Below are 14,573 nucleotides of genomic sequence, written 5' to 3'. Positions count from 1 at the left end.
CAGCGTGGAAACCATGATTACAAAGGTCACAGACTGTAAATACTCATAAACCATTAAGTTCTCCCGAGGATACTTTTAAAGAGGGGGAATGCACAGCCTAAATTGGACACTTATGTAGCTTAGGGTCATTTTCTTAAAATAATTCAACAGTTACTGAAAGTACCCTCGCCCAAACTGCCGAGGTCATAGACACATCAACGCTTCATAAAATGAAATGTTTTTTAAAATTTATTTAATCGTCGATTGAAAAGATGACAATGAGATTATTCAATTTAAGTGATTTCTCACATGTCTCTCAGTGGCTTTGAGGGTTACATGCAAAATGGCCCAGGAGGGGGGATTGATTGGGGGAAAGGGCAGAGCTTTCACCTGTGGATTCAGCTCTCTTTGAGGGTATAAATAAACTGCCAGGGGGTATAAAGGCAGGGGGTATGATGGTGCGGGGACACATCACAGGTCATGCTTTAATCATGATGAGGCCTACTCGGTGGCACCATTGTTATGGGACAGGGTTCAATTTGTATAGGAGATGGGGGGATCCTGTACCGTTAGTGTCACCCCCATGAGCACTTGGAGCTAATACGGCATAATGATAATGTTACAGCAGAATAGCATAAGTGAGCTATAGGTGAGCTGTAAGGTAGATGTATAGGGGATAAATCAAACACAACACTATTTTCTTTGTATTTGGGTAACAAAGCATCATGCTTATTTGAAATCACAGAGGGAGCATTTCTTTGCAAAATGAATGATGAAATGGAAGGCACTTTATTTGACATTGTATTCTTACAATGATTTTTTTTCTCTGCATTTAACCCATTGTTATATAGGAGCAGTGGGCAGCTACAGCACCTTGGGACCAACTCCAGTTCTTCTTTCCATTGCCTTGGTCAGGGGCACAGGCAGCAGTATTAACCTTAACATGCATGGCTTGTTGATGGTGGGAGGAAACTGGAGCACCCGGAGGAAACCCATGCAGACACAGGGAGAACATACAAGCTCCACACAAAAAGGACCTGGGAAGGCCTGTGGTTTGAACCGAGGACTTTCTTGCTGTGAGGCAACCGTGCTAACTACTGGGCCACCATGCCACCAGATAACTGAAATTGAAACGCTTGCCTCAAAACAATGTAATTAATTATTTCATTCATTCATTCATCTTCAGCCACTTCTCCAGGGTCAGGTCGCGGTGGCAGGAAGCTAAGTAGGGCACTCCAGACGTCCCTCTCCCCAGCAACACTCTCCAGCTCCTCCTGGGGGATCCCAAGGCATTACCAGGCCAGATTGGACATGTAGTCCTTCCAGCAGGTTCTGGGTCTACCCCGGGGTCTCCTCCCAGTTGGCTGTGCCCAGTAAACCTCCACAGGAAGGCGTCCAGAAGGCATCCTAATCAGATGCCTGAACCACCTCAACTGGCTCCTTTCGATGCGAAGGAGCAGCAACTCTACTCCGAGCTCCCTCCGGATGTCCGAGCTCCTCACCCTATCTCAAAGGCTGAGCCCAGACACCCTACAGAGGAAACTAATTTCAGTTGCTTCTATCCACGATCTCACCCTTTCGGTCACTACCCAAAGCTCATGATCATAGGTGAAGGCTGGAACGAAGACTTACTGGTAAACTCAGAGCTTTGCCTTCCGGCTCAGCTCCTTCTTCACCACAACAGTCCAGTACAACGTCCTCATTACTGCTGATGCTGTACCAATCCGCCTGTCAATCTCCCGCTCCATCCTACCCTCACTCATGAACAAGACCCCAAGATACTTGAACTCCTTCACTTGAGGCAAAAACTCATCCCCAAACCGGAGGGAGCAATCCACCATTTTCCGGTAGAGAACCATAGCCTCAGACTTGAAGGTGCTGACTCTCATCCCAGCCATTTCACACTCAGCTGCAAACTGCCCCAGTGTGCGCTGGAGGTCACGTTCTGATGAAGCTAACAAAACCACATCATCTGCAAAGAGCAGAGATGCAATTCTGAGGTTCCCAAAATGGACACACTTCTCACCTTGGCTGCGCCTTGAGATCCTGTCCATGAATATCACAAACAGAATCAGAGACAAGGGACAACCTTGGCAGAGTCCGACACCCACCGAAAATGTGTTTGACTTTGTGCCGAGAATGTGGACACAGCTCTCACTTTGGTGCAAGGACCGGATGTATAAAGTACAATGTAATCTAGCAACGTGAAATACGTGGATGTTTAGTAACTTCATCATTCAATGACAAATTTGTTGCAAAGTTTCTGTATTATTATTTAGAGAACACCCTGGATTGCCTCAGTGCTGTGTCATTTATAGTTTAACACTTGAAGTTTGTACTGACTCCCATGTTCATTTTCTTCTTTTACTCAGGTTTATATCACATGTCTATTAGGAAGACAAAGGGCCAATTTTAAGGAGCGTTTCAAACCTCTAGAAATTACTCATTGCTGACAAAAGTAATAACAAGCCCCCTTGGAGCAACCAGCGGAGATACAGATCATCCTCATGTTGACCATGTTGTCATTTAAACATGTGAATGAACTGTCTATGGTGAAAATAGGCAGGGAGCACGCATATGTCAATATCTCTCCTCTCTAGGAACCATGAAATGTCCTAATGTTTAAAAAGTGTGTTCTGCGTGCTGTCAAGAACCCTGAGTGATGTCTTGATAGGTTCAAAGATTTGAATGTCAGTGTTTAGATCTGTTCTTTTGGTTATAAAGTAAACAAACAATGATATTAAACAAAAATGGTATGATATTAAAATAAACACACGATATTAGAATAGCAGCAGTCACTGTAACAGCATTAAACATGTGCGAATAGCCCGGAGGATGTAAGTGCCAATAATAAGCTATCGCAATAGAATTTGAGGTCGAATGGGCTCATATTGCAAGTTCAAGTGAGACAAGATGTTGTTCTGTTTGTCCGATTAATAACATATGAAGTATTGTTAAACTTTTCTGTTGAGGGGGGGAGGGGACCATTCCTGTATACAAAATGATGGACGGCTGTGGGATTTCTAAATACATCAGTAAACTGTAACGTTTACATTTGCCTCTGTAGAGTTGACTTTTTGCTTCAAACGTCTACGCCCTAATGTCATAGCCTACTGTTAATGTTAAATCTGGTACTACTACTACTACTACTACTACTACTACTACTACTACTACTACTACTACTACTACTACGACCATTTGTGTGGATTACACGAGGTACAACAAAGGCGTGTGCGCTTGCGTGGTCCCTCAGCCGGCGGTACATCCGACGCGTCACGGTCACCATGGAGAACAGTTGCCAAAGGCTCTGGCGAGGAGCAGGGAGCGGAAAGTGCCGGAGCGCACCGCGGGGAGAGCCATGGAGAGAAGACCGCTACTCAAGAGCACTTTTCCGTCCAAAGGACCGCGACTCACGTTACCCCTGCTCATCCTCGGATTAATCTGTAAGTCATTCGTGTTTCTTTTCGGTTTTCGAAATACTTTCAAAGCTATCTGGAAAAGTTGAGGCGGAGTGGTGCTCGGCCTGTCTTGCCGTTTGCTTGCCGATGGTCTTGCTTTAATGTTTAGTTCACACAGCTAGCTAGCCCCGAGCGACTCCTCCGGCTAAGCTAACGGTATTTTGTCGGCGCCATAAACTGGGATAACTAAAGTAAGATTGCCAGTGCCAACGTGTTGCCAGCTAGCGAGTTCTCCACCGTAACTAACGCTAGCTAATGTTACACCTCCAGCTCAACCGCTGCTAATTATACACAGGCTGTCCAGCCGTACTGAGCTGAATCATGTACAAGAGGCGCAACTTGCAATTTAACGCCGGGTCGACTTGAACACGTTCACGTCTTGCGATAAACTCACCGTCCCCCGTTTCCACTATTTCTCATGGCTGCGTATTGTCACTGACCATTGTAATGGATTGAAATATGATGACGTGCGGTTCACTACGAGCAAAACTAAGGAAAGTTGGATATGGGTGTTTCTGTTTTGTCTTTTGGTGATCCCCGCGTAACGGAAACCGAAAAGGGGAACCTTTCGTGCAAAAAAAAAAAAAGTTTGTGCAAGTGTCGAGATATATCGGGCATCTGAAACGGGAGAGAAAAGCACAGCCGGGTGTGTGTGGGGTGTGTCAGGGGAATTGAAGACATACTTCAACGGCCAGGGGGGGAGGAAAGGCAACTGCAGCCGCGGCTGGGCTCCACGCCAGATCACCTTCGGCCGGTCCGTCGCAAACAGTGCAGCGATGAGGACGCCGCTGTGCCCAAAGTCTCGACCCACAGAACAAGGACTCGTAACTCCCTAACAGGGGCCACTGTGAGAGAAGAAGGGGGTCAACTCCCATTATGTGTGCTCGAATCGCATCATTGAATGCGTACCTTGCAGATGCATTGTAACATTTCAGCAGAAAAAAGGCACCTCTAAATTTTAAACGGGTCCCAACCCATTGCCTCGCTTCAATGAGGTCCATGAAAGAATTGGAAGAAAAAAAATATCTCCGATCAACAAAAGCTGGTTTTCAATTCTGTTGTGGTGCTAATTGTCATTAGTAATTATTCAAAAGAATGATTCAATTTTCGTCACTCCCACCCCCTCCTCGGAGACTATGCTGAATTCAATGCTGACTGTCTGGTTGGTTAACATCTGGTGTTACATTTTGGCAGTTTTCCATTTTGTCAGCACAAGGGGCATTTAAGAGGGAAAAATGATGAGAGATGAGTCGTGAGCGTTAGGAGAATTTTCACATCATTTGTTTACTTTTTTATGTTCCCAAATGTATTTATGCTTCATAATTTGAATTCTAAGTGTCCTGAAATATTGGAAATGATGCTGTTATTTCTATTTAGCAGTTGAAAAATCATTTTATTTGTATGTCTATGGGCAATAATAAGTGAAATCTATCCAAAACAAAGGGCAAAAAGGAAAAAAAAGCCATCGACTTGAACTATCTTCACACAGAATTGATTTACACCCAGGGGTAAAATATATTCAAGTTGAAACCGAATAGTGGGTATGCAGATGTTTTATTTTGTAAGAACTACATTTTGAGTAGTTTATCAAAGAGCAGTTTCTAGAATAGGAACCACAAGCTGGAACCCAACAGAACCCAGAATACCTTTTTAAAATGGTCCTGCAAGGCACATACACACACACATACACACACACACACACACACAATTCTCCATTCCATGCCATACCTTTACTGTCTGTAGATACAAAACGTAGATTCACGAAGTAAGACAGAATTGTTAAACGTTGTTTTGTGGCTGTAAAAAACTAGCGTGTCTTTAGGCTGGCCCTAAGGACGCACTAGATACACCAGCCCTTTCTGTCTTTGATTGAGCAGACAGGTTTTTTTTAAACAAGAACACAATAAATGTTGACTTTCATTCACTGTGTCATTTTCAGAATCCTTGTAGTAGTCGAGGCTGTGAGGAGGGGATCGTTTTAAGGCGTGGCTACAGGCTGTGAGGTCTGTAATTGAAGACCATAGTTTTGTGGGTTTTTTTCCCCTGGGCCTGTATGATTCGCAATCTAAATAAATAATGTAATAATGGGGCCACCTAAATTACAGACTCAATACAGAAATAGATTTTTTAAAACGCAACACACTAAACAGATTTAAGCCTAATGGAAGTTATTGTATATCTGAATGTAAATGCAGGGGGGAAAAGCACCCAAAGTCAGTCAACCCTAATTTAACCCATTTTGCCCCAGCTTTATTCCAGCATGTCATCAGATGCAGCCACCAGGACAGGTTAATTATTAGATATACTCATCTTGAGTGAGGAACAGGTGCACAAGTAATATTTTAGTGTAAACACTAAGCAAGTAATATGTTTTGTTTTTGCAGATTTTTAAGATTTTGCCTTCTCCAAATAATGTGTATGTAATCATAAACTGTGCAATATGCCAACCCTCTGCTGAATCTTTTAGAATATGATAATTTTTTAACCAGCCAATTATTACCATTTCACCACCGCCCATAGTGGGTTGCCAGTTACAGTTCTTTCACTATTTTTATGACCAAAGTATTTTGCTCACAGAAAATCTTCAAACAATAGCTTCTTAACTGGTGGTAAGTGGCAAGGAAAGTAGACCAGATTTGTGATTCACACAATATATTGTAACCTTTTGTTAAATGTTTGGTGGTAATTGTCCACTCCTACTTCTTGCTACTCAACTACTATGCTAGGGCGTGATGTAAAAAACTTATAGTGTCTCGATGCACATCTGTGACTCACAGATGTTGAACCCATCTGATCCTCTAATTTAATCTTGAATCCCAGTAGTGAGGCAGTAGACTGAAAACTCCTAATCACAATAAAAGGGTCTTTTGAAGGAGGGCCATCAGCAGATGAGTGTGCTTTCTTGTGGGACATGGTGTGTGTGGGGGAGGACCGGGGAGCAGGGTGAGGTTCTGGCCGCTGAGGCTCTGTTGCTTTAGACTACACCCTCAACCCTTTGCCTCCTTATCCCCTTGACAGATGTGACTGTCAGGGGAAGGGCCAGCTGCTCCCTGGTGGTCCATGACTTAATGTATTGGAGTGACCTCCAACCTTGTCGTGCATAGCCTGCTCCTAGACATGATTTAAATGGGAATAAAAACAACTAAGGCAAAGTTTATGACTAGTGTCTTTTAATCACTATCATTCTGCAGCTTTTACTAAGAGAAGCTATAATGACTAGCTCACCCTTGAACTACCTATGCCAGAATCTGACACAGTATTGATATAGGCTAGACTGTAGGCTGTTTTTTGGAGGGGGACTGTTTAGACACATCAGTAGTATATAATGTAATGAATTTGAATTGTTTGCTTTGAATTAAATTAAAACTGAAATTTAACTGACATTGTATTGTAATAATATATTGTATTACAATAAGATAACATGTTTAAAGACATTCTAGCTATGCTTAAAATCAGCGTTAAATAAGATTACTTGCCTTATCACTGAAAACATTAAGCTGCAAATGATGCAAACGAGCAGAAGAAATGATTAAAAACATTACTGATAATGGCATTATACTTGTTATATGCAACTTTTAGCTAAGTAATGGTGACACTGCATGAATATGTAAAGTTAACTTTATTGCTTACATGGAGATCATGCTGAGATACAGTTTACTTCAAATTTAACTAAAACCTGCATCATGTTGCATCATGGCAGATTAAGCTCACAGCTTTTGCTGTGCAGGTAGGATAGGGTTATGAAATGTTATCTTGGGGTGAATGTGACTTGTCCTGCAACAAATTTTTTATATTTTAAGGGTCCCCCCCCTAATATTAAGCCTACAGAGTGCTTCTAGTCATAATTTATTGCTGTCCACTGAGAGTACCATACTTAGAAGGAAACCCGACTATTTCACTCACAAATTTGAGGTTTTGTATTTAAAGAACTCTATGGTACAGTAGCAATGGCTTCCAGATATTTTCATGGCTATTTGTCTGTAGACGAATAGAGGCAAACCTTTTAAACTGTTATGCCAGCTGCTTTTAGGAATCATGATCTTTTTCCACTGATGGAGCAGATCAGAGAGTGTGACTGACCGGAGTGGGTCAGCATGTGTTGGTTTAGAAGCTTTAAACAGGGGTGTACCATGTGGTTAGCAGGTATAGACTGACAGATTTCATTGTAGTCCTGGTAATGTTTTACTCCAGTTAAATAGCAATTCATTAGGGTCATTGACCAGTATTGGCTTCTTAGGCGGGATTAGCCACCAAAACACAAACTTTAGAATCACTGTGAGTTAAAATTGAGGAAAAAAAACAAACATATTCTACATCATTACAATTACAAAATTATTGCTTTCTAATTGAATGCAAATGCCGTCCTTTAACAAACATTCTATTTTGTGCATGTGTATTGCAGACTCGACTCAAACTCATCAGGATATATTGACACAGACTACTCTTAGCTTTGTTGGCAAGAAAGACATATAAATAATGATACGGTTTTTAAATGTTTAAATTTATAGCTATTCCTACTCAGTTTTTGGCTGCCTCAGCCAGTTGTCCGACACTCTGCTATCAGTGCTATTTTGAGTCAACAATGTGCATTGATATCCTACCACTGCCGTATTGGGCTGGTTGGGCATAGTTTTAACTACTTGACTACTGCCAAGGAACAGTGAAGCCTTACACCTAAGAATCACTCTAAACTTCCTTGTCACTGCCTAGAGTAACCTAAATAATAAGGTTTAAAATAAATAATAGCTCAAGGCTAGGACTAAATCCTCTAACCTCTCCGAGGCTTCAGCCTCGGCCTAGTATGTGTCAGATTATGTTAGACAGCAAACCTAAGGCAAAAAAAAAGATTTTTCACGTAATTTAGATTAAGTAGCCTGACTGATTTCGCTTGCAGATTGACCCTGCCACTTGCTGCAAGTATACAGCAGTGATGGCTTTAATAGGATTTTACACAACCACATCCCAGCTGGGGCTGAGCCAAATTATTCAGTTTCTTATGCTGTCCCGGCTACGCCTCCCATGTTCACATACCTCCCTGCGATAGTTTCCACTCTCCTATTTCAATCTCTGGCATAATGTCTTGTTTCTTTTATGGTCAGGCTGTGATGGAAAGAGCTGGATAGATTTGATCTCTTTGAATATAGTTTTAACTGCCTACAGTGTTGAGAAACTAAGGTAGCACTTGACTCTACGCTACATTCCTCTCAACAGGGAAGCTGCTGTTATGCACAGGAGAAAAGTAAGATTACTGCTGTCCACTGACAAACACGGTTGTCAATTTGCTGTGGTTGCTATTTTTTGCCTCTACTTAGATTGTGAAATCTCTACAAAACAAGTGGCCGGGTCTACTTGGAGCTTCAAAAATAATATATGAATATTCTTCACATTCAATATTCCGTGGGCGGCACGGTGCTCAGTGGTTAGCACTGTTGCCTCACAGCAACAAGGTCTTTGGTTTGAACCCCAGGCCGTCCCAGGTCCTTTTTGTGTGGAGTTTGCATGTTCTCCCCGTGTCTGTGCGGGTTTCCTCTGTGTGCTCCAGTTTCCTCCCACCATCAAAAAGGCATGTATGTTAGGGTAAATACTCCTGTCTGTGTCCCTGACCAAGGCAATGGAAAGAAGAATTGGAGTTGGTCCCCGGGCGCTGCAGCTGCCCACTGCTCCTATACAATAGGACGGGTTAAATGCAGAGAACAAATTCATTGTTAGACTACAATGTCAAATTAAGTGACTTTCTTTTTTTTTACTTGCATTGCCTCTTAAATGTGAACACTGCTCATTTTAAAGAATTGGCTTATGCTGTTCCATTGCCAACACCAGTATAATCATCAGCTCTCTCCCAAAGAAGCCAAATAAGTTTGTCTATGGGTTATTCTCATATTATGTCACATATAGCGTGACGGCAACACATCCGCCATGTTGAAGGACAACAGCTCCAATCCATAGGATACTGTGTTGCTCTCACTGCGCGATGCTAAACGTTTTCTAAACAGTCAAAGTGGACAGAATTCGTTTCAAGGTTTGATCCATACAGAATAGCTATCGTGGTTCGATATTTTACAACGGTTAATTTCAGCTCTGTTTTTGGTTGTTCCAATCGAGCTGACAGAGAATGGAACAAGTCCTACTTTCGCTTTCCAAAGATAATCAGCCATCAAGTAGAAGAAACTCGAAGGTTGTCAGAGGAAAGAAGAAGAAAACAGATATCGAGGATAAGTCGGGAAGATCTTTCAGATGAAAAATTAGTATCATGCAGAAGTTAAGATACCTGCTTTTACAAAAGGGAAAAAGCAGCTTGGTCCTTTAGAAATTGAGGCAGCAAGAAAAATTGCATCTGTCTGCATCCATGTGGAGTGTGTCATCGGCCTAGTACTGAGAAAATGTACAATTTTACAAGGAATTTTACCAACAGACTACCTCAGTAATAAGAATAGTGCTGGTATGACTAACAGTGGATACAATTACCTTGGTTTCTTGTGCATTGACAAATGTGTGTGACTCAGTAGTTGCTTCAGACTGATACAACTTTCAAGTTATTATGGTTCATTGTATAAAACTGTTATACTTTAAAGAAACAAAAGCATTTAAAAATAAAGACAACAGTTCAATTTTATTAGATATTTTTCAGTTGTGTGTCAATCATCCTCAGCAGTTATAAGCTAAATCTTAAAATTACATGGTTTGAATGTAATTGGTACAAGAGGGTGGGAAACTGCTTTTGTTCTGTAAATTTGTTAATATATTGGCCTAACATATCGATAAGTGCGAGTTTTTCCATATATCTCTCTTTGATTTTTCCATTTAAAGCTTGTACATAATTCTTGATCAAAGCCATCGCAGAATTGCATGAGATTGGCCTAACAGCCGAAAATCCTCAAATCGAATCTGGTCATTTGCGCTGTTAGGCCAGAACTTTGTAAAATTTATTTTGCAAACTGTTTCAAAGAGTGGATAACAACTGCGATGTTTTATTTCCATACGTTTGTCCGATTTTCGCTTAAAATTTATTGTAAACACAAAGGTACTATTCCTATACTTAACCCCTATAGGAGTAGTACCTTTCCTAGATGGCCTTTTGTGGCATCGTAGACTGGTCTCCATACACCCCAGCATCATGTGAAGCACAAAATATTGCATCTCCATGATGAATGACCGTCCTTGCGTGGTGAAGAGCCACACCGTCCTCACGGTAATTGTGTTAACATTGTCAGGAGACAACAGAGCAGAACACGGCTGATCTAGAGGAGTAAACCTCGATAATAAATCCTGCTATTCCTATGGGTAACAGTAGTCTTAGGTGCATTCATCGATAGACTGATGTTATGGACCGGGGGACATCGTGGCTTTGCAGATAATCAATGCATCTTGACAATGGAAAGGCACAAAATCTCCAGGTAGCGGAGAACCATAGAACTGCATGTGGAGTAGCGCCCCATGCTTTGAATAAACATGCGCAACCGAAACCCTGTTGGGGCGTTCTAACGGACGACCTAGGGGAGATGAAGTTGTAAACACAGATCAACAATGAGAACTTCAGTGTAAACAGTGGTTGCTAAGGTCTAGCTGTCCTCCAGCATGACGGAGCAGTTCATTGTCAATGAAGAAGTCACGTGATTGAGAATAACCCATAACGTGATGTTTTATCTAGCTGTATTTTTTTAATGGTAATGTAGGCATACTAGTTAGGGCGTGTTAAGTGGTACATATACAGGCACAAAGGCTTGCATGTATTCTTGGACAGGACACGTCTTAGTAAAACTTTCCTTCCTTTTCCTTCATTCTCTATGAAGCTCTGTATTGTTTGCATCACAGAGGTGGAGTGGGGCAACTTTTCTAATTTCTAGCTATCAAAGCTAGTGGTTAGGCTTCTACTACTAATAATGACTGCAGTGTTGTGTCATATGAGTAACATTCATTGGCCTATTTCGTAGCTAGTAATCAGCAATCTTTTGAAACAAAATTAAGAGATGGGATCCAGACCATTATAATAAGGAACAGGTTAATACAAGAGTTGTGTTATAAGTAGTAGGGCTGGGCAACATCTCTGTTGTATTGATATCGTTATATGAGACTAGATATCGTCTGGGATTTTGGATATTGTGATATGGCATAAGTGTTGTCTTTTCCTGGTTTTAAAGGCTACATTACAGTAAAGTGATGAAATTTTGTGAAATTACCAGACTGTTCTGTTATTTGTCTTTATCCACTTAGTTATTAAAGAGGCATTACTGATGATTATTTATCAAAAAGTGCCAGTAGTCATCCCCGCAATATCTCCGCGATCGTTACAATATCGAGGTATTTGGTCCAAAAACATTATGATATTGGATTTTGTCCATATCGCCCAGCCCTAATAAGTAGGTTATTGATAGAACCGTCCTAAATAAAATGCAGCTTTTCTATTCTATTCCATTCTATTGTATTTCACACTGAATGGAATGAGGAGTGGGCTAAGTTTTCATTTTTGTCTGTTGGATAACACGCAAGTGCCTTCCTGTAAGGCTAATCTGGAAATGTGCTGGTTTCGACAGCCTGGACTCTTATTAGATGTCCCAAATGGCATCAGCTCTCCCTGTTTTCACTGTTCAGAGTGCATGGCAACAATGACTCCAGAATACTGCTCTAATCTCCTGCAGGAGCAGGGTGAGTTAGAGCGCTCACAGAGGTGGGAGTGGCGGGAAAGTAAACTGCCTCTGACCGGCATAATGCTAGTGAAACACCACACTGACCAAACTACTGCTTTTATGGACCACTGGAGTTTACACAGTTCAGAGGATTGTTTTTGTTGTGCTGCTTTTACTTCCTGCTCAATTGTGAAGTGGTGATTGTTGACATGAGTAGTGATGCAGACTGTTTGAAAATGTCCAAAGCCTCAAGAGACTCCATTGTCATATAGTCAAGGTACTGCATTACACATACTGTAAGCTATTATCTTAAGATGTGATAAGGAGCTATTTGATAGGAAATGGGTTATGGTTTGGCCTAGTCAAGTCATAATAACTGTAACCCACTATATAAACTTCACTCTGATAGGTTTTGATAAGAAATGTTCTGACAGTCACATTGAAATCAGCAGGAACTGACTGACGAGGCAACATTAATTAGCACCCTTACACAAGTAACAATGTATCTCAAGTGCAGAAAAAAATGATGCTCTACTAACACATTGATTTGTAGCTATACATTTTACCCTCCATGGCATAAGGATGCTGGACATGGATCGTCACACACCATGGTGGTGCTTTGGGCATAGTGATATTTATAAATGCTTCACCTATGTGGAAAACTGCTTCACAACATCAATGATGGGGCTACTAAGAGATTTGCTGAAAAAAATATTTCTTAAATGCATAGATTAGCAACTATGATACATTTTACTGTCTTTACAACATTAATACAGATGGTGTACATGTAATCTTGACATGCATAGATTAAATTTTTTACTCATCACAGAGTAAGGAATTTTGACAGATCATTACACACTGTGTTGGTGCTTTGGACATAGAGATATTTATAAATACTTCACCTATAAGTGAATAAAGCGCTTCACAACGTCATTGTTGGGGTAACTAAGATTTGCTGAAAAGAAATTTGTAGATACATAGATCATCAACAAAAAGTATGTGTTTTGTCAGTTACAACAGCTGAACTCAGGCATGCGCGTTAACCTGGTTTGGAGGGAGGGGTGAAGGGAGGAAAGGAGGAAGCAGCGAGGGGCATTGGGGGGGGGGTTATTTTATTTATTTATTTTTATACCCCCCCCCCTTTTTTTTCCCCTCCCCAATTGTACTTGGCCAATTACCCTATTTTCCGAGCTGTCCCAGGCACTGCTCCACCCCCTCTGCTGAGCTGGGGAGGGCTGTAGTCTACCACATACTTTTTCCAATACATGTGGAGTCGCCTGCTGCTTCTTTCACCTGACAGTGAGGAGTTTCGCCAGGGGGACGTAGCGCATGGGAGGATCACGCTATTCCCCCCAGTTCCCCCCCAGAGGAGGTGCAAGTGCAGTGACCAGGACACATACCTACATCCGGCTTCCCGCCCACAGACACGGCCAGTTGTGTCTGTAGGGACGCCCAACCAAGCTGGAGGTAACACGGGGATTTGAACCGTTGATCCCCTGTGTTGGTAGGCAACGGAATAGACCACTACGTTACCCGGATGCCTAGGAGTGTTTTTTTTGGGGGGTTGTTATGTCAAATTTGCATACTTCTCCATAGCTGCCCACCCCAGCTTTAAGTATGATGTCACTTACTGTGCTTAAATTATGAGAAAATCTCAACTGTCCTGCTTGTCATTCTCCAATGTCTGGTTTGTTGTGAAAGGACTGGTTGAGGTGAGGAAAGGTGCCAGTGAGTACAGAGGCATTGCATGCTCTATATTGTTTACTGCATTTGGCCATTTGACATAAAAAACTAAGATTTTGAAGGGCAATTCATGTGCATCCATGTGTTTATAAAGGACAAGGCTGTTGCAAATTGTATCTAATATCTGTGCTTCTCAAATCTGAACCAGCTTTAGCATTTGAAACTGTAGGAATCTCCCCTCAGTGCATGCAGAATATCAAGAATTTTGGTCCCATTTCAGTGTTAGTGGTCACTTCCTAAGAACCAGTGAATTACAATAACAATAAAACAGTGTATTTGTCCTTTCCTTCTCTGTGCCTTACAATAGCAAAAAGCAAACAAGGTATATTTGTTGTAGTATAAGGCAGTGGTTCTCAACTTTTTCGAGTCGCGACCCCCCAGAATAATCAAGTCGTTGTTTGTGACCCCCCCCCCCCCACACACACACACACAATAGCACTGGGACATTTAACTCACTACAACCTGATGCAAACACATGTTTTTCTGTCTGCAAAGCAATGGTTTTCCTGTGTGAGTTTGGTAGCTTTCATGTGTTACATTACAGTAATCCCTGAACAGTCTCGGACAAACAGTTATCAAACTAATTCGATTTTGGCTTTAATTAGTGTTTTTTGATTTATTGAAATAAGGGCACTTCATGTGCACACACACTTTGACACTGACTCTCACAAACACACTCAATAAAATCTGTTCCAAGGCAAATTATATCACTGGTGCAGACGATGTAATGTAAAAACCGTTCCCCAGTCTAAAATACGTTATTTTGTTT

The 14,573-nt window shown here is 41.6% G+C and overlaps 1 protein-coding gene across 1 annotated transcript in view; it reads left to right on the top strand.

Moving 5' to 3' along the window:
* The first annotated feature begins 3,289 nt into the window (after nt 1-3,289).
* Nucleotides 3,290-14,573, top strand: part of nectin3a (nectin cell adhesion molecule 3a) — a 49,968-nt gene continuing 38,684 nt past the window's right edge. Inside the window, exon 1 of the mRNA XM_056283596.1 lies at nt 3,290-3,422. Coding sequence (XP_056139571.1) covers nt 3,338-3,422 — 85 coding nt within the window. The 5' untranslated portion in view covers nt 3,290-3,337. The remainder of the gene's footprint in view (nt 3,423-14,573) is intronic.

The sequence above is a fragment of the Lampris incognitus genome, chromosome 7 (assembly GCF_029633865.1).
Source record: "Lampris incognitus isolate fLamInc1 chromosome 7, fLamInc1.hap2, whole genome shotgun sequence".
In the NCBI taxonomy this organism is placed as follows: Eukaryota; Metazoa; Chordata; class Actinopteri; order Lampriformes; family Lampridae; genus Lampris; species Lampris incognitus.
Note: the sequence above shows the minus strand (reverse complement) of the source record. Positions and strands in the feature narration are given on the sequence as shown.